Raw genomic sequence first — 26,195 nt, 5'->3', positions numbered from 1 at the left:
CTGGACTGCAGTCGCAATCCTAAACAAACACATTAAAGGGTGTTTGGGAAAATGTAATTAAGGTGGGGAGGGGTGTAATTAAAAATGTATAAGATGGGTGGCCTGAACACAGCCAGCATTTCCCAAGAGGCTGTAGGGTGTCATGTGCTTTTGTCTTCCACTGGAAAAGCATTAAATCTTTATATTAGCAGTTTAGAAGTTTTGTCCTTGACTCGTTCTTGAATTCTAAAACCACCCCCAGAACTACATCTAATGCTGTGTTCCCACCAAACACGATGAACGCGATTTAATCGCTCATAACGCGAGTAACGCGCTGCCCGTAACGCCCGAGTTTCGACGCCTGACCATTTTGTTAATTTGCGTTATCGCGTCATTCGCACGAGTAGCGGGGAAGCCGGCTGTGCTAACTGGAGCTAAGCTAGTGCTAACGTTCATAGTACAACCATTCTGCAAACTAATTAAAGACACATATTTACAGAACTTACCAAGTAGACCAGTCTCCTCGGCGACTTTCACCAAAGCCTGCTCCTTTTTGTTGCGGTCTCTGTACAGTAGACACATAGCATCATATAGCTCCGGGTAGCCCCTGACGACCATGGCTGAGATATCCATCCACCATCGCTGCTTTGTACCTGCTCTGGAAGTCCCAAGTGCGTCGGAGGGCCAAACGCCGTCGTTTTTGGGTTCACCCTATCTTGCAGAAGCACATCCAGCTCGGCGAGTTTCACCACCTCTTCCAGGAACTCCGTCTGGAAGATAGCCACTTTCAGCGGTACTTCAGGCTGACTGGGGCCCAGTTTGAGGACCTGTTGGCGAGGGTTGGCGCCAGGATCTCCCGGCAGGACACCAACTACAGGCGCTCCATTTCAGCTGCGGAGCGTCTGTCCATCTGTCTCCGGTGAGTAGCAGTTTATTGCTGTGTCAACAACTGGACGTTGATTTTCGCGTCTATCACGCTGCGCTAGACGCCTCTATCGCGTCTAGCGCGACGCAATGGACGCGATAGAGGCGTCTAGCGCCGCCGCCCAGCGCGATTTCGCGTCTAATCGCGTCTTTGCATTGACTTTGTATGTAATCTTGACGCGCGAATTTGCGAAATCGCGTTTGGTGGGAACACAGCATAAAATGGAGAAATGATCCTTCCTTCTTACACTCAGCATACCCACCTGAACCTTATTTTCTGACTGCAAACCACTTCTGTTATTTACAAAAGGCTTCAGATGTTTAAGATAACACTTTTATAAAACATATTTTTCCTGGGAGTACGCTGCATCTAGGAGCACCTTTTGACAACTCTGAAACACACACAAAGCTTCAGAGGCTCTTTAATAATGATAAATGCCACAAAACTGTAATTCAAACACCACTTTGGCTGCACTGTTATTACGGCTGTCAGTGCTGTTATATGTGTTACCTGAAGGGAGGCAGGGTAGAATATTTTTAAATGAATTTTATCGATCCCCTGAGGGGGAAACCGGGACACTGCAGCAGCCAAAAATAGGTGTAGACTGAAGAGCAAAGGGTAACAATGGAAGGCTGAACAGATAAAGAACTCTAATTTTCTTTTTACATTAACTGTACTACCAGAGCTTAAAGTGCTTATGACACTGCACCCAGGAATCCATTGTTAGAGCTCTTTATATCAAAGGAATAGTTCAACATTTTGTGAAATACGCTTATTAGCTTTCTTGCCAAAGGCTATGAGAGGGTTAAATGACAGAGTCAAGCCAATTCGTTGTTGGTGTGAGTTTTGTTGGGACCGTTTAACAGCTCTGTATTGGATAGTAGCAGCTGCTGCTGTGTTAGCTTGTGCTAACTGGGCAGAGCTTGAACTGACTGTTAGCCAGGAGGCTGCAGAGACGGCAGCAACAGAAAGCTTGCTGATCTGGCGGGGATTTCGGATGGTCCAGGATCAGACCCCTTGCACAAAAAGGGTCAAATGCAAGTATCGTTTGGGGATGTTTCGATACTACTTTGGGTTATTGGGTTATTTTAGCTGATAACTTTAACATATGGAGTACCAATATCCAGCCTTACTGCCAACAGCTGGTTAGCTTAGCTTAGCACAGCATAGAAACAAGAAAGATAGGGAAAATGCTAGCCTGGCTCTAGCCAAAAAGAACACAATCAGCCTACCAGCTGCTGCACATAGCCTCTCATAACACCACAGCTTGCTGCTTTTAATCCTCTGGGTTTTTTGGATTAAATAAATCAGGTATAATTTAGTAATTAGTGATTTTTGGAGGTGTTAATATAGGCTTTGGATAGAGTAAAGCTAGCTGTTTCTAATATTTCTGCTAAGCTAAGCTAAGCTAAGCACCTATTTGCTGAAGCTTCATATTTACCCTAAACATTAGAGTGGTAACAATCTCCTCAGAAAGAAAGCAAATAAACGACTTTTGAAAAATGTTAAATTATCTATTTAATGCTGTACAGGTTGATCAGGTTGTTAAAATGTGACTTGTGTTTATTTTGTTAGGTATACATTTATTTTTGAAGTATTTGTACATGCTATTCTACATGCTATGTTAAGGAGTATCTACCCTTTTAACTATTAATGTTGAACTGAGATACAAGCAAACATGTCTCTATGATTCATATAAAACTGCAATGTCATAAAAATACTGTCCAGACAGAGAGGGCACAGCTGAATAACTTTGATGTAACGCACAGACAGATGTACTCACAGCTGGATGGTCCCTGCCCAGAGTCTTCTCCCTGATGGCCAGAGCATCATTCAGCAGGTTGGCTGCCTCCTTGTATTTGTTCTGATCCCTGAAACAGACACAAGCAAACAAGAGTCAGACAGAAACACACCGACACTGATGAACAGACACGCACACAAAGAAAAGACACATAAACTATTCTAACATTTCCATTAACAGCTCATTATTTTCAGGTGACATGGTCCAAATAGCTTTGCGGCAGTTCCCACAGTCAATGCAACAGCCTGCTGACAGCAAGTCGACCCACTCCCTCATGCCTGACTATTCCCTGCACTCACTATTCAATGGATAAGATTTGTGGAAGTGAAAAAAAAAACATGGGTCCAACTCCTGTAGCTCTTGTGTCATTCTTTTGTTCCTCTTTTCTTGAGTTGGGAAATTAACACTTCCCCTGTTCTATTACTGTACTGTAAATCTTTAGTTGTGTCTGCTATGTTTGCTATGTTCCACTTCTGACGTAGAAAGGCGTTCATCTGTCATTTGGAGGTCCTATAGAGGCCTGTCACACGAGGCTTTGGGGGTTGTTACCCAAATGTTTTAAAGGACATACCACAGTGGTGCAAAAGACAACATGATGTAACCATTACCGCATATTTGTGTCTGGTATAGGCCCTCTTTTCTTATCCAGAGAAAGCTGGGAAGGTGTTTATAAATACAAGATTGGCCCACACATCTTTTGAAATTTTCTGAAAGAGCCTTTCAATGTTCATCACATCTTTTCAAGCTGTAAATTACTGAGAATCTCTTTTATCCACTAAGTGTGGGACGCCACTGTTGGTGACTTCCATCTCATTATTATTAGACACCTAGCCGGTCATGTTATAAAAGCTACCGAATCTGCTAATAAGCTACATTTCTGTAGGATCTGAAGGTTTCCAAATTGTGCTGTCAGTGACAAGGTTAAGAAACACTCCTTTAATTGATAACTACAAAAACATCCTCCCAGCATTCACCAACAGGCTTCTACTCTGCTCTGAAATCCTGGGAAAGCTTGTAAAATAGTCAGAGTGGCCCGGGACTTCAAGGATTTATAAGCTGGTAAAGACTTGTTTTCATGGTGGTAACAGTGTAATGGAAGAAACAGAAGAGTCACTGAATATTAGTCCCAACACTGACTGCAGTTGTGACTGTTGAATATTGTCACAGGAACCTGACAGAGAGAAAGTCTCTTACCGCATGTTAAAAATCTATAAAATATGCCTCTTGGATCGCTGGATGAGAAGGACCAAGACCTAGATTAAAGATTTCATAGACTAACCTGTAAACAAGGGCGAGGATGTTGAGCATGGTGGCCACATCTGGGTGGTCGTGTCCAGAGGTCTTCTCCAGGTCTTCCAGGGCCTGTTTGCAGAGGGGCACAGCCACCTCGTACCTGCCCTGGGAGGCGTACTGGATCACCAGGTTGTGGAGGGTCCTCAGACGGGCCGGGATCTCATAGCCTCCCTGCTGGGCAGCCGCTGCTGCAGCGCTGCCGTGACTCGGCTGGACTGGAGACACACAGGAAAGAGAGGGGAAAGTTCAGGACATACACCTCATAATCACATAATGTTTTAGCCATTAAGAATGTCTGATTTCTGCTCATATGAAACTGTGAAATGTTCCATGACAGGACAAGAAATCACAGGCAGAGTCAGTGCTACTAGTGATTTTTAAAATGCCACAAAGTCACACTTTCCTAAACCCCAAGATGACAACTTCGATATGCTTATTTTGTCCAATCAGCTGTCCAGAACCCAAAGATATTCAATTGACGGTCACATAAAACAAAGAAACCCTCAAATCCTTGTGCCTGGGAGGTTGGAAATAAGTCATGTTACCATTTTATGCTTAAAAAAATACCCAAAAATAGTTCATCAACGTTTTTTGTGTTGAGTTTTGTATTATCTGCTTGAGTAGGAGTCAGACTTTATTTAAGATAACACAGCTTTCCTCCTGGTTCATTTTAAGAAGCCTCTGAAACCATTAATTATTCGTGTTCCTACAAATGGGTCAAAGCTGAGACCACAACAAACAAACACCGGCTGGCTGTTAACATAAGGCTACACACAAGATTATTCACACATAAAAAATGTCCTCATTCTGCTACGCTGCACAGCAAATGTGCTGGTTTCTGTGGGTCATGTTTAACAGGGTCAGGAGGACATGACAAGGAATGTCTCTCATGACATGCTGTCGGACTGTCTGTCGGTCAGTCTGGGTGTGTGTGTAAGAATGTATGAATGTGTGTGAGCAAGAGGTCAGGAAACCACCTGATTGGGTTTCTTATTAAAAAGGCAGGCAGCTCTATATTTATTCTGAAGAGCCTGTGGGGTTTAGAGAGGGACCCGCCCACTGCAGTAAAAACATCGTCCACCGTGAAGTGTCCCGACACCCTGTGACACCAGAACCACTCACACCACAGCAGCCTGTCTCCTCCTACACCAGCTCACAGTGATGAGACGTTGACAGCACAACAAAAATGGACAAAAATAGCAGAAATGTGTCCAACAGCATCTACTGAACAACACAACATACTGATACTCAGTGTTTGCATCTATCAACAGCTACAATATAATATGTTTTTATTGACACGTACAAAGGACGTTTAACTGTTTTTGTATCATCTTCCTATTATTTTTCTAATCCATTAATCATTTAGACTATGAAATGTTGAAAATGTTAAAAACTGTGCTATATCGTAGGCAACTGGACTTGCTTGCGTTTCTTGAAGACGTTTCGCCTCTCATCCAAGAAGCTTCTTCAGTTCTAAATGACCGTTACGAAGTTGCAGGCTATAAACCCTGTGTGGGTGGGAAGGACTCACATGGTGGCCAGGTGGGTCTGTGGGTGGGAAGGACTCACATGGTGGCCAGGTGGGTCAACGACTCACATTGTGAGCTTAACGACTCTGAAACTAAGAGCTCACGTGACCCCTACGACTCTGCAAGGGTTCCCACCCACACAGGGTTTAAAGCCTGCAACTTTGTACCAGTCATTAACTCAACTGAAGAAGCCTCTTGGATGAGAGGCGAAACGTCTTCAAGAAACGCAAGCAAGTCCAGTTGCCTACAATATAGCACTTACTATTACCATGACCTGGATGACTGAGAATTTTCACCGACAAGTCGACATGCTTTATTCTGTGTTTTCACTACTGTAAATCATCTGTTCCATTTGTTTTGGAGAGGAAGAGACCTCTGCAAATAATTAAGCTCCCGGTAAAAACCTCATGAACAATGAACATTAAAGGAATTCTAACCAGGAGAAGTTTCAGCTGGTTGCAATCTGACAATCCTCACTGCTAGATGCCACTAAATCCCCCTAAATCCTACACACTGGGCCTTTAAACGACCAATACCTAAATCATGTTTGTCCAAATGTGTCCACTCACTACATATGAGGTAAGCACTACATACAATCTGAAAACAGAGATGGTGGAGAGATGACAGAAAAACAAAAGAGATGCAACAATGGTCAACAGCGAGACTACATGGTGCATGGTTGACGTCTTAACTCACAAAATCATCCACTACATTACAGGAAGTGTAGGATTCACCATTTCTGGAGTTTGAACTTTACAAGGGATTAAAAGTTAAGATACCTTGGTTTCTAAATTTTATTTGGAGGTGCAACACTAATTCCTTGAACCCCCACTTTAATAATACTGCAGGTTCGACTGAAACGATAGGAGCAGGACGCTAAATCTCTACACGCTCATCCACTAACTTACTGTAGCTAACAAGAGTTAGCTAAATGACTGAAATGTAAATATTTGTACAGAGAAATCAGTGCATTTAAGCCCAAGGCCAATTTAAATAAAGGCAGAGCTGTCATCCACCATTATCTTCTTTCTTGCTGACGGCAATTTACCCAAACCCCAAAAGCTTTGCAGGCAGTCTGAATACGCTCAAGGAGAAAAGACATCTAATCTACTCCAGACACACACTTATATACACACACACACACACACACACACACACACACACACACACACACACACACAAAGAGTCTCATGCAGCTCCGTTTCACACTGAGAGAGGATTAATGCCAATGGAAGCAGCATTCGATGAAGCGTTACTTCACCATGCACCGGCCTACTACTGCCTCACCATCCTCTCTCATCCATCCAACCTCTTCATTCCTTCAAAAACAAACACTACTTTAAAGGGACAGTTTGGATTTTTTTCCATAGTCAGTGTATTACATACAGTAAATGAAGGTCAGAGAACTCTTAGTTTGGAGAAGCAGGCAGGAGTGCCGACACAGAAGCTTGGCAATGTACTAATGTGGACGGGGGCAGCAGCAAATGTATTTTAGCAACCTACAAAAATCAGTGAGTTTAAGTGTGCACTATATTGAGATTATTTTCACTGCTTTACCTTGCCATCAAACAACCCGTTTCTTTGGCACTATATTTCCTCTACCATAGAACTTTTATAGACCCAAGATCAGCTGTTTGGGCCAGACTATCAGTGGTTAATGGAAGAGACAATAAATACAAGAAAATAAAGTGGGTGATGATGACAAGCTGTTTACTTTGGAGACAAGAGGATACCTTTATGAACCAGAGTTTCAAAGAAACTTTTGCAGACGGAGACTGAATGGACTGAAAGAGAGAGATGTGTAGCAGGGCTGTACCTGACTCAAAATAATGACTCGAATCACATTTGTTTATTCAATTCGAATATTTGACTGCTGTTCCTTTTTTGTGTTCCTTTGGACCTTGACAGGTTGGACAGGGTTCAGCAGGATGTTCAGTGTGACAGTGACATTCACTCTGCAGCTAAATGAAAAAAAAAAATGAAAATGTAGTGCCAAAGGAAAGGGCTGTCTGTCGTCAAGGTAAAGTGCTTAAAAATATTCTCAATATAACGTACACTAAAACTTAAACTGGCTTTTTTTTAAGTTGCTAAAGCAAGTTTTACTGCAAACCCCCATCCTAAGCATTACATAGCTCAGCTTCTGTGGTGATACTCCTGCTCGTCTCTACAAACTGGGAGCATGCAGACCGCCATCTACTGTAGGTAATACACTGACTATGGATAAGTACCTCATACAATCTCACTCCAAAGAATCCGAGCTACCCCTTTAAACACTGCTGTATTTTAGAGCCATTTGATTAACTTTTATTTGAAGCCATGAAGAAGAACGAGGAGGGATTTAGTCTGGTGACATAAAACCAATAAACTACTGCTTCCCTCCAGGCTAACACCCATCTGTGTCTTATATTTAGTCTTTTGAGTGTTGCATATACCATCCTCAAATGTAGCTACTTGATGTAGGTGTGTGCAACAATGAACGTCTGAGAATTGTTTATGTAATCACGTGCGGGTGCATAATTATTGGATTATGTGTTGTTGTTTTTTTAAACTGTGTTTATCTCAAACCTCACTTACAATTACCAACATTTAATTTCTACGGTGCCTGTCAACAATTCCCGATTTAAAATGAATCTTTCAGTGTTGGAAAAACTGGTAATCTGACATAGTTAGGTAACTAAAGACTAATGATAAGTACCTTTATTTTTATGTATAATTAGTTAACAGATTATTGTGCCAGAGGCCTATTTCTGCCAGATAATTGCCGTATCTTTTGGTATAAAGCCTCAACAAAATGAATTAAATAAAGATAAAAATCTTTCTAAATAATTCTTCTGCTTGTCCACCTTCTCTGTTTGCAGCTCAGTGACTTTTTGATATATCTACCCTTTACACTGATGTTACCGTCTTAATAACTCGGAAGGGAAGCGTCACCTAATTTATTTTTTTAATCATTATGCAGTACTGACCTCTGAAGTGACACTCCTTTTTATTGAAATTTATGTTGTGGAAAGTCAATCTTATGCTCCCGCTGTTCCCCAACACAACTCACAGCTATATTCTATTAAGTCTGTCTCTCCTGTCTGGTCATCATTTATATTCAGCCCGTGCTGCTCAACACAGCGGAGAATTTATTAACACTGGTGGGGAAAATGCTGAAAGGCAGCATAATGAAGCCAGTTTTCCATCTAAAAACATGAAAAAAATGGAGTCCTCTAATTTGACACAGTATTCCAAAAACAACCTGCTCCGTTTCCTCTGCTCTACAACCTGCACTGCAGTCGTAATTTGGGCCAAATCACAGACAAGTCTGGATCAAAACCTAAAATTACACCCACGAAACACTGTAAGAGCGGGGAATTACCGCTGGACACATTCTCGTCGGCACATAAACAGTAGAAATGCTGGTTTGTTTGAAAGCAGAAACACAGAGGACAAGATGTTGAATGTAACCAAAAAAACAAGAATATAAAAATACTAACTGCAATAATACGTCTTTCACTTCCTCTCGCTGTTAGCGGCTCTCAACCCAAGGCCACTTCTTCCTTAAAAACGGCACACTAATGTTTAATGTTTGTCTTAAGGCTTGGTAATTTCCTAAAACAGCTGGTCACTGAAGTTTTTTGCACAACAATGGAGCTCTATGGCAGAGGAAGAAGATATGCTTTGAATAATTTCTTGTATACAAATTAGCCCTTCTACCAGCCACTAAGTTTACTAAAATTATATTTGGCTTCTATAGTTATATTGCCTCTTGGGTATCTTGCTCCTGCTTTGTTTGTCAAAGCCCTTTGTAAACTCTATTTTTAAAGGTGCTGTATAAATAAAATTATTATCATTATTATGATTAAATGTTAATGTACCTCTCCAGACACATTGTAATATTTTGTTTCATGGAGTTTCCCAAATAAATAGTTTTAAAAAATGAATAAAATGGTGAAAATGTGCTGGAAGCAGATGTAGTCTCTCTCCCTCATTAAGAAACTCAGGATCTGGCCTCTGCCTTGTCTACCATCTATGCATGTCTTAAGTTTTGTTTTCACTTTCTGCTTTCTCCAGCGCTGGCACGGCGCTAAAACAAAGTGTAAGATACGTCTGGCATGCTGCTACTTGTGCTTGGTTGACCGGTGAAGAAGCAGTGTGCATCAAGATGGCTAACGTTAGCGTCAGAGAAAGGTCTTATGTCAGACCCAGACTCAGATCAGGAGTCTGGCATGCACCAAAATCAGCGACTAGCAGACTACAACAGAAAGCTAAGTGTAGTTAGCGTCTGTTGTTTGTCCATGTTGTTTGTTAGCTTGTAACTAGCAGTGGCTGACACAGCATTAATAGCAGTGAAACACACAATAATACCTGCTACAACATTACAGTGTGTTCACATTGGTATGGTTAACATGCAAAAACTGCACACTCCACCACGTTTGCTATCAAAACTGTCACTATGCTAATGCTAACTCTGCTCTGTGTACTGACACCTCCGCTCTGCGCTGGAGGTTTCAGGTTTCTTTGTGATGTGTTCCCTGTATTAGACAGCAACTGGCTTTCAAATGTGTGGGGTACCTGAGCTAGGTTGCCTGGCTTACGTTTGAAACTCAGATTTTGGTAAGGTGAACAGACATCAACCCCTTCAGCAGAGGAACGTGAAGACACTTCTCTAGTGACAAACTTTGCACAGATACAAGTCAGTATAGTCAAGGTCAGACATTTTAGGGGACATTAAGGGAAGAAAAAACATTTTTTAATGGCAGGGGACTTTAAGTTTAAACACTTGGTACTTTATGTGCACTGCAGGATATATTTTCATTCTGACCAAACCTCCAGCTGGTAGGTTAAATTAAACAGTTTAACAAAGACGACACAAAGAGGACAAACAGAGCTGCAGTCTGACTCAGACAGTGATCTGCAGAGTGTGAGCCAGTCTGCTGTCCATTTTGTCAGCAATTTAAACTGGCTGACAAACTGGTGCCAGGAGCCAAATGGGAATTACCTTTGTACAAAAAAAAAACAAAATCACTGCCAAGTTTGGGAACAAAGTGTGTGCTGTTTTTGTGGAGAACACAGGCTTGTAGGTCACCCTCTCTTAGCTGTCCCAAAGAAACCTCAAAGCTACAGTATAGTCCTTTAAATTGAGCCAAATTAGTGCTGGAGCTCTTCTAGTGGGCGTTGGACTTAATTGTAGTTATAATCCCGTTAAAATGGGGCTTTTGCATTTGGTTTCAGAGGACGAGCAGATTGAAGCTTATAAGAATTATGTGCTTTCACTTTTTTGCCAAATGTTTATATTTAAGAATTTCATTTTTATTCAAAGTTCATTACAACACCACTGTGGTCTTTTGCCAAACATTATTTCACTTGACTACAGCCACACAAAAAGAACACAGTTTAGAAATCCTGGAACTATATAACACCAATCTGGTTGGGAGGTTTTCACCCCATTTGGCCTCCTTCCAGGCTAAACTAGGTCCTGACTAATGGGCCTTTACAGCCAACACAGCTTTACTGTCTGGGTTACTGAGCTACTGAAAGACCACCCCATCAAACACTGAGGGAAGGGGTGGACATGAGGAGAGGAGCGCAGAGTGGGAGAGTGGCAGAGTGAGGCAGGGAAAGCTTAAGTAAACAAAGATGAAAAAAAACAACAAAGATTTATGAGGCTTCAGAAAAGTGATACATGGCAGCAGAAACTCACCCTCATAAAATATGTGATATAAATTCTGACTCTGGGGACGTCCACTGACTAGACTTCGGTATATTAGTGAGTGTTGCTGGTGCAGAGATTGAAGTTTTGTTTCCAGAGGAGAAATATATTTTAAAGCAGTGACATTTTCAAAATGACTGCACCCATCAGAAAATAAAAAAACATCCAATTTTTTAGACAAATCTTCACATCATTAGTCACAGCCTTCAACTACAAAGTATTAATGTTAAGAAGGTGAAGTTAACTTTGTCTTTCAACTATTCCTTAACACATTTTTTTAAGTCTTTCCAATTGACAAGAGCATCCCTACAGATACATCTGCATCCCAAGGCTAGGAACTACATTTTATATCTGGGTCCGTGACTGAAAATGCGTGAGAATCCCCCAAAGAGTCGAGGGAACAAGAGGAAGAAGGGACACTTACTGCCTGGGGCTTGGTCGTCCTGATCATCTGGGAAGAGATCGTCCAGAGTCTCTTTACTGGAATCAGAGTCCTTCTCCTCCTGAGAGGGGAGTGAGGGAGGCATTGGAAGAGGAGGAGGAGGAGGAGGAGGAGAGGGGAGAGATGAGGACAATGAATGAATTGACTCAATGTTCTCTAAACAACTGATGCAGTCATTCTGTAGCCTGGGTCCTATCAAGCACATTTCAAAGTGTTAAAAGATATTGTTCCTATTGATATCTTTTAATCGACTCTGCTGCTGACGAGGAGTTCAGGGACATGACTTAAAAGCCCAAAATACAAAGGAATCAGTGGGCGAGAAGGTGCAGGAGGAAATAAGACTCTTTAACTTGTTTAGAAGCAAAACATGTTTGTTCTTATCAGTAGTATCAGCTAATTGTTGGAAAAATAGCTTGCATACTTCAAACACAGACACATGACCACTGCTGCAGACAGTAAGGCGGTATTTCCCCTTGTATGTTTGAATGTAGGCTTGCGTAGCCAGACCTATCTCCACGGCACTGTGTTAGCGCATTATCATTCTGCTAGAGGGGCAAGAAAAAGCTGTTTGTTGGTATTTCTTTAAACCAATGAAAAACATATTGGATGCAGTGATGGTGCCCTGGCAAAACAGTGTCAGAGGGAAACATTTGCATGTGGGGAAGCGTGCACTGACATTAGCCACAAAAAACAGGAAGAGACATGTGTGATTCAACTTTCAGATAAAAACACAAACATAATTTGATAATCGTTGCTCTGGAGGTAAAGCCTGACTGTACTGTAGCTCTGGAGGAACTCATTGGACCCTTTAAAACTACAGTCAAACTACAGCGGAGGCGGCCAATGGCATTATAGCATCAGTCTATGTGAGTCAGAGTAGTTTGAATGTGATGCATTCTTTAGATGAATCCATCTGCTCTCACTGGGCAGTCACCAATATATTATCCATCTTATTTGAATGACCTTCATCTGTCCTAGGTATGAATCAGTTCAACTTCTCTATTTCCAATGCAGATACCAAATCTAAAGGAACATATATATGCTGATACAGGGTACTGGTCCAATACAACCACTCTCCTTTTCCCCAAATTTAAAATCAGTATTACTCAATAAACCCAGTTGAAGCATTTTTATGTAAAGCAGCACAAGGCCGGGGATTGCTGCGGGATATTAAAATGCCTGGTCGAGCATATTAACCATGAGGACACGCTAACACACTCTGAAGAAGACTCAGGGACTCACAGATGGGGACAAGTCCTCGTCGTACTTCTTCAGCTGGTTCATGAACTCCAGGTGCTTCTTCTCCTCCTCCAGCTGGGCCACGCTCTGCTCGCTCTTCTGCAGCTTCTGCTGCGTCCCGGCCAGCTCGTCCCTCAGCCACTGGTTCTCCTGGCAGAGCCGGCGTACCTGAGCCCGAAGCTTCTGCTTCTCCGACTCCACCGAGCTCAGGTGGCTCGAGAGCGCCATCATCACCTGGACAAAAAAGGAGGGGAGGGGGGTTTCTTTACACACCAGAATTGCTTCATAATTCAATTATACCACATATTTATGTCTTTGGGGTGATCATTTTCATCATATGTGTGAGTTGGCTTGGAACCACCTCGTAACAATATTCACAATAATTCCAAGTCATTCTTAGCTTCAAACATCCTGTAAGAACATTTACACTAAAACCCTCAAGTCCAGGGATAGAGTATCAAGAGTATCTAAAGATTTTAAAACACCATAATACCAGAATCCTTGACACACAAGAGGCTATTAATACAATGCACAAAATAAATTAAACATTTTAAATCTGAGGAAAATAGCAGCAAGTTCAGTGGCAGAATCATGTGTAAATTTTGGCACTAAAACTGGCAGTAACAGTACACTCCCCACCAGAACTAAATATGTGTACACTAACGTTATTCTGAGGCACTTTGGGTAAAAGCATCCACCTAATAACATATGGTGTGAGGTGAAAGGCTGGGAGGGGTGTAATCAGACAAAGAGTCTGAGGCACAGAGACATTAGGGGTGTTTGAGCAGCAAGGTTGTGCAGAAAAATATGAATCACACTGTATTTTACAACAACTGCAGGCTACCCAAAAAGCTGAAGGTGGATATTAGAGTCTGCATGGTGCAGTGTATTGTATATTTAATAGGCAAAGCCTGCTGGGAGATAGAGATGAGAGGCTAGAGCACCAACAGTGACTCATCAGTGACTCATAGGCTGGTGTTTGCCAAGTGAGAAACGACACAATCAATTGGGAGTTTTCAAACTTTGTCTGAAAAAAAGGTGCATTATTAACATTCTTCATCTCCGAGGAGTAAAAGCTTCTCTCCTAACATCTCCTTCTTCAGGAGGATGTGGGAAATCTTTGTGTTTTTTTCCACTAGTCACCTAGAGGAGAGTCTTAGTCTTTGAAAAACACTGATTTTAGAATATTATGTATTAAAAATGTAATTTAAGAAGATAACGAATAAGGCAACATGGTAGATGAACTTGAAGGATGAATTTAACAACTCCACATTAGAAATTGCATGTATGCTTTATGCACAGTCACTCCTGCATCAATTTTATGCCCCAGCACTGGCAAGAGCCACAGCCATTATGATTTCTGTCCTTCTTTCCCTCCTTCTAGTTTGAAGTCTGTCACTCTAGCGTCTTTGTCCACTGAAAGTACGGTACCATTAAACCGTCAAATAAGCAGAGATCCAGCAACAGAAATATCAACTTTATTTTCTTGAAGTGTAGAAATAATGATAATTAAAAAAACCAGTTGAATCTGGTACTTCTGAAGCTTTCCCCCTATAATTTTTACTGGATGAGCTAGATAAAAATTACAGCTAAAACCACTGCATATCTGACATGCTGTTCTTGTCATTAGTAAAAAAAAATGCTCATCTTTCTCCTAGTTTTATCAAAATGTTGTTCAAAAGATTGCTCGTATTATGTGCAAGAAAAGGAATTCAAACATTACTCAAAAAAAAAATAGTTTTTCATATTTCAGTTAATAATAACTCACTCAGTGGCTGACAGACTCTATGAAGGTACAGATACATACCTGTGCCTCGCTCAGCCCGAGCTCCAGCATCTCCAGGGACTTGCGTATCATGTGGGACTTCTCCTCCACCAGGACACCCTCCTCGTCCTGCTTCAGGCAGCGCAGCGTGCCCAGCAGACCCTCCAGGATGGAGTGGTGCTCCTGCTTCAGGGCCTCCAGCCCCTGGATCACCTGCTTGGTCCGGGAGATGATCTCATCCTGGGATAGCTTCTCCCCAGGATCCTCCTCATCCTTCACGCACACCATGGTGGACATGTCCTCACGCATCCTGCGGGGAAAACGACAGGGAAAGGAAGGTTAATGTCAAAATGATGTATGAATCAGTTTCAGAGTGGCTAAAGTTGCTTTTACTAATGCAGGTTTGCAACAGGTCCCCAAAGATCAGACACCAAGAAAATTAAATGCCAAAAGAATGTGGCTGTCTAAAGACTCTGGACTTGTAAATTAAACATAACATCTTTAATCGGGGTTAACTTTTGCTGCACTTAAAAAAAAAATCTGAGACAGGACCACCAGGAAAAGGGACTTAACAGAGGAACACATTGGGGTTAACCAGAAATGTGTGACATATAGATTCATTCATTTATTTATGGACAGACACGTAACCCTCAGATGTTCAATTCAAAGTTGCATCCTCCTGACCTTTCCTGGTCTCATGGCCACTACACAGCCTGATGCATCTCTCTTTACAATCAATACTCGGCTCAGTGTGAGAAACAACATTGGCTTAATGAAAAGGTTAGACCCTGTTTGTATGACTGGAAAGTTCTTGGTTCAGGTTGAGAGATTTCAAAGGAAATGTTGAAGCTTCTCTCTCAAACGACACTTAAGGTGCCTTTGAGCGAGGTACTGACAGCAGCAGGGCGTGAGCGGCAGAAAAACCTCAATAAACAAAGGTTAAACGTAATGTCGCATTTGTAAAAAAGGCTGTTTGAAGTGCTCCAAAAAACTGAGGAGTCATCACTTGAGATGCTTTAAGAAAAAGAGCGACTTTGGTGCAGCTGTGATGAAAAGTTTCAAACCAAACCACAGACAATAAACCTGCTGCACGCTGACAGTTCAAATCCAGATCTGAGGCTTGTGGGCTGCGTGTGGTTCACAGATAACAACAGATATGAGGGGAGGATTGTTAGAAAGGAAATCTCTGAGAGCTGAAATAACACAATGAGTGGCAGCTACCACTTTTTACAATTTATTATAGTGCTGCATCTTTAATATGAATTCGAGTTAGCATTTATTAGCTTTACCTGCACCTAGCCTGTTTTAATCTAACCTAAAATCTACAAAAATATTTCAATTAGTTTGCAGTCACCAATTACTGTACAGTGAAGTAAAACCAACCCTGAGCATTCATATTCATGATTACAATATCTCCAATAATACTCAGCGTCTTAGTGCTGCCATAATGCGGTCATAGCACATAATCACATCCCGAATCAGCCTTGGTGATTAAGGAGGGAGACTATTAGGTGTAGTAGGTAAAACTGATGCTATTATTATTATGCACATATTAGCTAAACACTGCAGGTTAATATCTGTTCCTCTGACATTGACCGTCAACACACTCCACATGCACTCCTTCCCACACAATCCTGACTTTCTTTGCTTTGCATTCATCACACACACACATACACACACCCACACAAACTTTAAGAGGATTATGACTGAGCGCTTCGGCAGCACTTGTAGCGAGCAGCCTAATAAATCTCTTCAAGCACACCAAACTGAAACTGAATAATAACAGAAACACTGACTTAAGTTCTGTTTTCCTGCATGGCTCTGTGGAAAACACAGAAATGCAACAACTCTTCCATGTGACTGACTTCACATCACTCTTATCCTCGGTGCTGCCGTGATAAAATGTGTTGACCCAGCTTGCCCACCTGAGAATAAGAGCTGCTATGGCATCAGGTGACGACAGATAAGCAGACGTGTCCCGAACTGCCTTCGATTTCACATTTCAGAAGAAGTTAAAAAAATAAATAAAAAAAAAACAATAGTTGAAGACTGCCCGCAGCAGACGAGGCAGACGGAGGGAGGGTTACAGCTCTGATCGCTCCATGTGACTCAGCAACCAGCCTGCAGCCTATCAGCTGACAGCTGGGCAGGAAACAGTGTGTGCAGGAGATGGAAAAACAGCAGCTTCAGGTGAGCAGAGCTGTGCAGCACGAGGGGGTTTCCAGTGAAATTAACTTAAATAAATGCTTAATATTAACCTCAAACGTCTACTGTTGTGCCAAACTACATGTTCCTAACATTGTTGGCAAACTGATAAAGCAAAATTATCAGTATTTATCCTGCTTCTGGTGTAAATGTTTCACTTGTTTCTCAAATTCAACATCAGTTTCAAGAGTGCAATTATTTTCTCATGAACACCTAAAAACAGAAGAATTAGAGATGGATTAACCTGCTGATCGTTTTCTCGACTAATTCGTTCATCATTTGGTCAATAAAATGTCAGAAGGAAGGGAGACATGCACATCACAATCCCCTTAAGTCTACAGTAACATGTACAAATTGCTTGTTTAGGCCTACCAACAGTCGAAAATATTCAGTTTACTACCAAATAAAATAAAGAAACCACCAAATTCTCACCATTAGGAAGCTGGAAGAGGGCGACATTTTACATTTTTGCTTTAATTTTACTATTAAATGATTACGTAATTTGACAATAGCCAATCTTGGAACCCATCGGCTATCATTTGACGATGATAAAGCCTCTGGGGGCGAGGGGCCAATATTTCAGGCTGATCTGATGAAGTGAGCTGATATCTGGGCCAAGACTTCCTCTTTCATGCGCTGGCCATTCTGCTAAAAAAGCTAATATAAGACTAACTCGCCGTCAAACATGGCCGATGGGTTCCAACTTCTAAGACTGCATTTCAACCAATGCGTTCCGCCTCTCCGCACGGACTGATTCCCCGCCGTTGAAACATGTTTGGTCATTACTAGTCGGACTACAAACAGACTACAAACGGAAACCAGAACACAGAACACTGTCTCGTTGTTGATTCTTCATACATATGTAGATATATCTGATTTATAGAGATTAATCAAGCAAACAGCACACAAATTATGTCATCTGCAATAAAAAGTCATACCTATCTTGGTGGAAATTTTACAGCGACCACCAAAACACTTAAATTTCCACATTTCATTATGCTGCAGAGAACAGATGGACTGCTTTAGTAGTAATAAATTATTGCTGGGGCCACTAATCTATTGGTTAATTAAGGAAATGCACATCATGTCAGTTAACGTCAGTGTTTCCATCACATCCATTCAGCTACAAGTCCCTCACTGCTGTAAATGAGCTGAAAAACTGATAAGCAGATCTTATTGCACTGCTCGAGGGGAAAACATTGCCTGATATCAAACAGAATTGTCAACTCGTTACACTCCTTTTCCAGTTCGTCCACTTGGATTGCAAGGTCTGGACCCAGGCAAGGAAAAACACATAACCTTCAAGCTGTAAGCATCAATATAAAAGTTGTTCTGACACTGTGAAACCTATTCAAATTAGGTCTTTGAATGGCTCATGCATTTGACCTATGGGTTTGAGTCAACACCAACAACACAGAGCAAGGTCAACCACTGCAAACATCCCAAAGTGCAAAGAACAAGACAGAAAACAACTATCACTGCAGGCTGTGTAATACAGAAGCGAAAGTGACAGCACAAGCCTTTCTTTCCTGCTCTGATCCAACAGTCCTTTATTTCTGGCATCAGATGAGTCTCAGAGCACAAAGCACCACGGGGAAAGGCACGGAAAACTACTTCTGATGTTAGAACTTTTGAAATGTAAATAGCTGGCTTGGAGCGGAGCGCCTGGGGACGCTGCAGCTCCTCGTGTAAGCAGGTTAAGGCAGTGATATAAGGCGATGGGGAGGCTGGTGGGGTATGGATGGGGAGGGTGGGTTGTGTTTGGGACCAACGAAGAAGAGGAACAGTGAGTGCTTGCTCTGGGCTTCAGGTCTTAGTCAGCGATGTGTGGGCTGATAGCCATTAGATGATGAGAGCTGTGATTCACTTTTACAGAGAAAGAAAGTCTGAGAGAGCCTCTCCAAGTTACATTTACTAACTAAGTATTACTCTTAAATGATTTGTGATATTCTCATTGATGTGTGCTTGTTTGGCTGCTTTCCATCCATGATTCAAATGACGCAACAGTTGTTCTACCTGTATCCTGTCAACAAAAACATTTTGCAGTTGCTGTTTGCTCTGTCTGTCTGGTATAAACAGCTTTAGGTAGGGTGGTTAACAATACCAGCGTCGTCTACAATAGGGCTGCAACTAACAATTATTTTCACTGTTGACTAATCTGTCGAGTATTTCTTCGATTAGTCGACTAATCATTTTATCGAAAAATGTGTTAAAATGTTGAAAGATGTCGGTCTGTCTCTCCCAAATCCAAAATTATGTCATCTAATGTCTTGTTTCGTACTCGTGCCAAAGGTTTTTAGTTCACCGTCATGGGAGAGTGTGTAAAGCTGCCAATATTTGAACGTAAGAAGCTGCAATAAGAGAATTTTGGGGTACTTTTATAGTACTTTTCTATGAAAAATGACTCAAACTGATTAGTTGACTCCTAAAATAGTCACCGATTATTTTAATAGTCGATTAGTCATCGATTAGTCGACTAATCATTGCAGCCCTAGACAACAATAGCCTAAAACATAAAAAGAGCGCAACATACAAAGGTAAATCCAGTGCTGACAACTGAACACTTGCACCAAAGACAGACAAAAAATAAGTTGACAGTAAAAAAACAAACAAATCTATAACCCATCACACTTGCGGACTGACACTTTAAAACAGAAATTACAGATTTTATTTCACTACTTCAGAGCAGAAACAAGCTGGAAAATATGGAGCAACATCAGAATTCACTTTGAGTCATGTCCTTGGCCACCTGACAATTTTAAGTTCAGTTTCCACTCTTCTTTGAGTTCTGTTTTGGCTTTTTCACTGCTAAATATTCTTCTTTCTTTACCAGCTAGTCTCTGGCGCAAGGCTGAGAGTGTAAACAAAGTTTATCAGAGCTTTTTTTTTAAGATATTTTTTGGGGCATTTTAGCCTTTAATCAACAGGACAGGCTAGTGTGAGGGAGGAGAGAGAGGGGGAGTGACATGCAGGAAATGGCCGCAGGCTGGGGTCGAACCCAGGCCCCCGCAGCAACAGCCTTGTGCATGGGGCGCCTGCTCTATCCACTAAGCCACCGACGCCCCAATGATGAGAGCCGCAAGAATGAACCATATTATTACAGCTGCAGTCCAAAAATCAAAATCAATTGGCTTAAAGATGAAAATAAACTTCATAGAGCTGGAGGGAACTGCGGATAGAAGTACAAGTAGCAGTAGTACTGGCACTTTATTCATAATGCACTGGAGCAAATTTAGTGATTAGTGGCAGGTGTGAAACACATTTCGTTTGTATGTGGAGCATAAAAACAACAAATGAAGAAATCTGAATCTGAAGTAGTGAAGTGATCCTTTGTTAATACAAAAATACTGATAGCTGAAGGGCTACGTAATGGACAAAAATATCAAATATGATATGTTTGACAAGATACTTCAACACTGATATTACAGCGATATTATAGGGTTGACAATTGGTGCTTTCACTAATCAACACAATGAGATTTTTGACAAATAATCATCAATAATGTGGATATAATGACTAAGTTGGTGAAGGCAACTGATAGAACAGTTAGAGCGGCCTGGTAAGTTTAGAAAATTACACAAATTTACTATAATTTGGCCTTTAAAACCAGGAAAAAGACAACACTTAATGTCATGACATTCAAAATTAAACATGACATCAAGTCTCATATCCCAATAGATGTAATATTGATATGTTTCGCAGCCCCAGATATCCGCATTACAATTCTCAATACTGTACGCATATATCTGTCACTGTTCCTCTTGAACTTCAACATGCTGCAGTCTTTGATTTCACCACTTCTGTACAAACATTAGTCTTACTCAACTATCAAGCTTTTACATACACATCATGTGACTGTAGCTTCAGGAAACAAGAAAAGGGAAAACGAATCAGGCAGCCACGAGACCTGACGCTGCACAGCTGACACACAGGAAATGACAAGTATGCTTGGTATCAATAATGGACTGATTCGGTGTTCTGTGTCTGGTGGACACGAGGCCCTACAAGCAACACAACAATAAAACTGAAAACTGAGAACACCTAACCCTGACACAGGAACATGACTAATAGTAATTTATGTGAATTAATTTGCTGCTGTGTTAAACTACGTGTCATCTTCTGAAAAATGAGCCGCTCACATGACAAGAACACTGATGATTTCTTTTTATATTTCCGTGAGCGAGCCTTGGGCGAGATTAAATTTATCATCTGAATCAGTGAAGTACTTTAAGATGCTCTGATCTACAGAGACAGTGGTGGCACCACTTCTTACTGCAGCACCCTGAAGGCTGAAAGATACCAAGAGAATATACTGGATTTGTTTCCTACACAGACACTGACTCTGATGTATAATGTGCTTCTCTACAGAATCAAGTTTCAGGTTTTAAACTGGGTTAAAAAAGAACTTTGAGACTGCACGAGTTCCTCCCGATTTCCTCATTAGGGTATTAAATACTTCTGTGCCGCTCTGCCAGAGATTTGTCATAGCTGATAGCATCATTTCACACTATTCAGATTACGCCAGAGCCTTTATGAAAGAGCTGATTTGTGTGATTGGCACATGACAGCCCCGTCTGACCATGAGGTCGTGACATCTATTTGTTTGACATGGATTTATAAAAATCTGTGTGACCACGAAGTTTGATCAACACCTCTCTAAAACAGTTTCAGCACAAACTGAACCGTATAACCTTCATGAAAAGAGTATAGACTGCACTAGTATGAGCTAGACTGACAACTGTATTTTAAATTAGTCAAAGACTGTGATTTTCTGCAGTCATGACACACGATTAGAAAAACAAGTGAGGACAAAAGCATTTCCTTTTTTGCATCTAATGTCTCTAGTGCCTTTATGTTCATTTTAATAACCAATAAATTGGCTGGGCTGATGTATCAGATGAGATTTGTCTATCCAGGTGTATATGTCAGCCAATAAGTAACAAGAAATTCACTGTAATATCTCTGCAAGTACGATGTGTAAAGTACGCAAGGGTAAAATAAAAATGTACTACACCTGCAGTCAGTGTCAGGTTTTTGCAGGCATTTTCTTTAGTTGCGTGCTTCACCTGCAGAAGCACTCCTGTCAAGCCGACCCTGCAGCATTACAACAAAATCTGCAGCGACAACACATAATTATCATTTCCCTCCAGCAAGAGGAGCACACACAAAACCTTCTGGGATCTCTGAGCCAACAACAAGCTGTCCCAGGAGAGCGGAGGGGTGTTATCCAGGAGGAGGAGCCCTGCAGGTTGTTATGAGCACTCCCTTTGGGTGGATTAAACATTAAAGTCTGCAGGGCATGGTAAACAAAAGTCAGACATACCTGTGTGTCTGAGATTTTCTGCCATGCAGTATCCAATCATAGATTGTGTCTTAAATCTCAAATATTCATAAGACACCTCTCAGTGTTTTTTGGGATTCCCAGCTGTGAGTCCCACACTGGGATCCACTGTCCCTCTGAAGCTGTGTCCTCAACACAGGCAGCTTTCACAGCCCTCAACCCCGCTCTGAATATCAATGAAAGAGACATCCAACAATTATCACATGACAAACATCAGGACTTTCTGGTGCTGCAGTGGCCCAACAAGTGCATCCTTCCCTGGCATGTTTGTAAGTCCATGGCCGTGTAGTTCCTGCTGCTTTGTCCCAGCTATCTCGCTTTCAAATGGATTAACCTGAAGAACCAGTTAGCCAGTACCTCCTGTCACACACTAACCACAATGCTAACCCTCAGCTAGCACTCTCAGTGACAGTTAATGTGCTTAAGGCGTCTAATTCCTGCAATTAACGTAAACACCGACCACACATCAAAGACGCTTTATCTTTAAAAACTATAAAGAATTATATTGATTAAGCTGCCTGCTGTTGGAAAAGATGACACTTGAAAACAACGTAAAAATTCCTGGTAAAGTGGTTAATTAGCTAATGATACGATTCCAAGAAATACACGGAGCCATTCTTACCGTTCTCTAGGACATCCGTTGCCAATGTAGCTTCACTGTAACGTCCGTTTTTCTCGCCTTTTCACCGTCTAAATCACGTCTTTTTGTAAATGAAGGTGTTGCTCCTTTGACCCACAACTCTTGCTGATAAGGGTGAAAATATAGAAGTTATAAAACACAATATCCAAACTGTGTCCGGCTGGGATATGTTCTGCCGACTGACGCTGGGCTTCACTGCATCAACCGCCGTTAATGATGACCAGCTAGCTACATAGCTAACTGTCAGAAACACTGACTTTAGTCGGAGCCATACAGGAAAAACCTGTTCTCCGTCGGTTCCATGGCAGGAACAAGTCCGTGAAACTAACTTGATGGCGGCTTCATGGGGCGAAATGAGGAGTTGATGAGTCGCCGGTGAAGATGACAGCTCGCTGGTCCACTGGCTGGATGACTGACTGACTGCGCGGTGCGTGAAAATGGCGTTACCCGGCGCCCCCCTCGCTCTTCCTCTGTAATGATGTCATCCCTGTCCGGATTAAAGGGGAAGCTGTGGCGCAAACTGAGCCACCGCCAGATTTATTCACAGCAACGCTTCAACAGTTAACACACAAACTAAGAGAAGATACTCAGATCATCAAGAGTGCAATATTATTTTTAATATCCTAATAAATTCTCCATATGATGCAAATTGTACATATGTTTTATTTTTATTTTTCCACTCAGATAAATATTGTGTTGTACACAAGTAGCATAATACACACGCTTATATACATTTCTAATTACTAATTTTTACATACTTTACATACTAGTTTTACACACTGTAGCACAGTGCATGTATTTTTATATTGTTGAATATTTTGCATATTAGTGTTATTGTAGCATAATGCACACATTTTTATATCTTTACATACTTTACATACTAGTTTTGCACACTGTAGCATATTGCACATATTTAAATATTTTTATATACTTTACACAGTAGTATTATTAAGATAAGATAAGATAAGATAAGATAAGATAAGATACACCTTTATTGATCCCATAATTGAGAAATTCCAGTGTTACAGCAGTCAAGGAGAAAGAGTCAGATTAAAGATTTCAAAATGAAACTTAAAAAACTTAAATAACTAGGCATGCAAATAAGTACAAAAATACAAGAGACGGCGATAAATAGCAATAACAATAATAATAATAATAATGAAAGTAATAGGAAGTGGATAATAATGAGCAGCAGTGAATGAAAATGATCAAAAAATGAGCAGTGGATAAAGGGAGCACATCTAGTGCAAGTGATTGCATGTGCAAAACAGCAGACAGCAGTGGTGTCCATAAAGTGTCCATAGTGTCAATAAAGTGTCCATGGTGCAGTCTACTGTGAGCAGTGCTGGTTATGTAGCCTGACAGCAGCAGGCAGGAAGGACCTGCGATAGCGTTCCTTCACACACTTTGGGTGAATCAGTCTATCGCTGAAGGAGCATTATTATTATGGCACATTATTCTGCCATAATGCACATATTTTTGCATACTTTACATTCTAGTGTTGGTGTACCATAAAGCACAAATTGTTATATTTTTACATACATTACATTAAAGTGTTATTGTAGCATAATTCACATATTTTCACTGTTTTACATACTTCACATACTTGTTTTACACATTGTAGCATCATGTACTTATCTTTATATTTTACATACTAGTGGTATTTTATCATAATGTAAATATTTAACATACTTAGAATATTAGTTTTACACATTGTAGCATATTGCACATATTTAAATATTTTTATATACTTTACACACTAGTATTACTGTGCCATAATGCACATATTTTTTCATACTTCCATAAAACTTAAAATGTTATTTATTTTTCACATATTTTACACATTGTAGCATAAAACTCACATGTATATATTTTTTACATACTTTACATTCAAGTGTTATTGTTGCATAATGTGCATATTTAACATGCTTAAAATATTAGTTTTATACATGGTAGCATAATGCTTAATATTTTCACATACCTTACATACTAATGTTAAAATTTTATTGTTACATATTTTACACACTAGTTTTACACATTGTAGCATAAAGCACATACATAAATATTTTCTACATACCTTACATACTGGTGATATTGTGCCATAATGTACACATTTTTTGTATATTTGTACAAACTTAACATATGTACCAGTGTTTTAGTAGCATAATGCACTTTTTATATACATTTACTGTTTTTACATATTTTACATACTAGCATCAAACATATATGTAATTTTATTTTTATATATCTATATAGATATTTACCCCCAAAGGGATTGATAAGATATTTCTGATTTCTTTAGTAAAAGTACCAACACCACAGTTTGGAAACATTCTTACAAGTAAAACTCCTGCATTCAATATCTTACATGGTTACAATTATAAGCACCAAAATATACTTAAAGTGGGCCTACCAAAAGTTAAAAAAAACAACTCAATACGCAGAATGAGCCATTTAAAATTACACGACTGTATTATAAATTACTGATGCATTAGTGTTCATCACTTAAATGTTGCTGCTGGTATTTCTAATAACTTTTATATACTGGTGGGTCACTTTATCTGTAATAATACATCATAAAGTACTAGTTGATTTTTGTTTTGTAATGATAATCTGGATCTGTAAAGTAAAAAGACTCAAGTAAAGTACAAGTACCTCAAATTTGTACTTAAGTACAGTACTTGAATAAATGCTCTTTGTTTCATTTCCCCACTGGTTACAAAGTACAAGAAAAGACATCTGGCCTAAAATTAATTTATGACTTATTAACACTCTCATTTACAGACAGTGAATCATATTTTAAGATGATCTGTTTTGAGTGTAAAAAGATTCTATCAATAAACTATATGTATTAATCTGTAAAGTATCTTCAGGCATCAGATAAAAGAAGTGTAGTGTAGTGAAAAGTTCAATATATCCCTCTGTAATGCAGTGGAGCAGAAGAATGAAGTACAAAATTGTATAAAAATAAGGCACTTAGGTAAATGTACTTATTTCCACACTAGTTATTATCATCCAATATTCAGTTAAAACTCTGTAGTTTTACAAAACCTCATATTTCTGCACACAACAGTACAAACAGCTGCAACATTTCTAATTGATGTTACATACTCTTTCTCTCCACGTGACACATCTTAAGGTAAAGTTCACACGCACCCTCTGCCCAGTTTTTGGGTTATTACTGTGGTTTAGCTGATAATGTTGTGATCCAACCTACAGCAACACCTCAGACCTGAAATCTAAGATTAATCAGTGATTCTGTGCTTCAAGTAAATGCAGAGTAGCTGATAGAAAATAAGACGTCTAATAATAAATAAAATGTTGAGTGGGTGCAGGCAGGT

The 26,195-nt window shown here is 40.4% G+C and overlaps 1 protein-coding gene across 7 annotated transcripts in view; it reads right to left on the bottom strand.

Moving 5' to 3' along the window:
- The window catches only part of klc1a (kinesin light chain 1a), a 62,378-nt gene extending 39,077 nt beyond the window's left edge, over positions 1–23,301 (bottom strand). For 2 of the 7 annotated variants that reach the window (XM_050062759.1, XM_050062760.1), the window contains exons 1-6: positions 22,837–23,297; positions 14,711–14,978; positions 12,907–13,137; positions 11,647–11,725; positions 3,985–4,213; positions 2,688–2,775 (exon numbers count right to left, since the gene is read on the bottom strand). In XM_050062759.1, coding sequence (XP_049918716.1) covers positions 2,688–2,775; positions 3,985–4,213; positions 11,647–11,725; positions 12,907–13,137; positions 14,711–14,977 — 894 coding nt within the window. In that variant the 5' untranslated portion in view covers position 14,978; positions 22,837–23,297. Of the gene's footprint in view, positions 1–2,687; positions 2,776–3,984; positions 4,214–11,646; positions 11,726–12,906; positions 13,138–14,710; positions 14,979–21,887; positions 22,064–22,196; positions 22,347–22,836 lie in introns of those variants that run through there. The other 5 variants (XM_050062761.1, XM_050062758.1, XM_050062755.1 and 2 more) reach the window with 5 other exon arrangements.
- Positions 23,302–26,195: the final 2,894 nt, after the last annotated feature.

Source organism: Epinephelus moara, chromosome 14 (genome assembly GCF_006386435.1).
Source record: "Epinephelus moara isolate mb chromosome 14, YSFRI_EMoa_1.0, whole genome shotgun sequence".
NCBI classification, from domain to species: domain Eukaryota; kingdom Metazoa; phylum Chordata; class Actinopteri; order Perciformes; family Serranidae; genus Epinephelus; species Epinephelus moara.
This window is presented reverse-complemented; position numbering and strand designations above follow the sequence as displayed.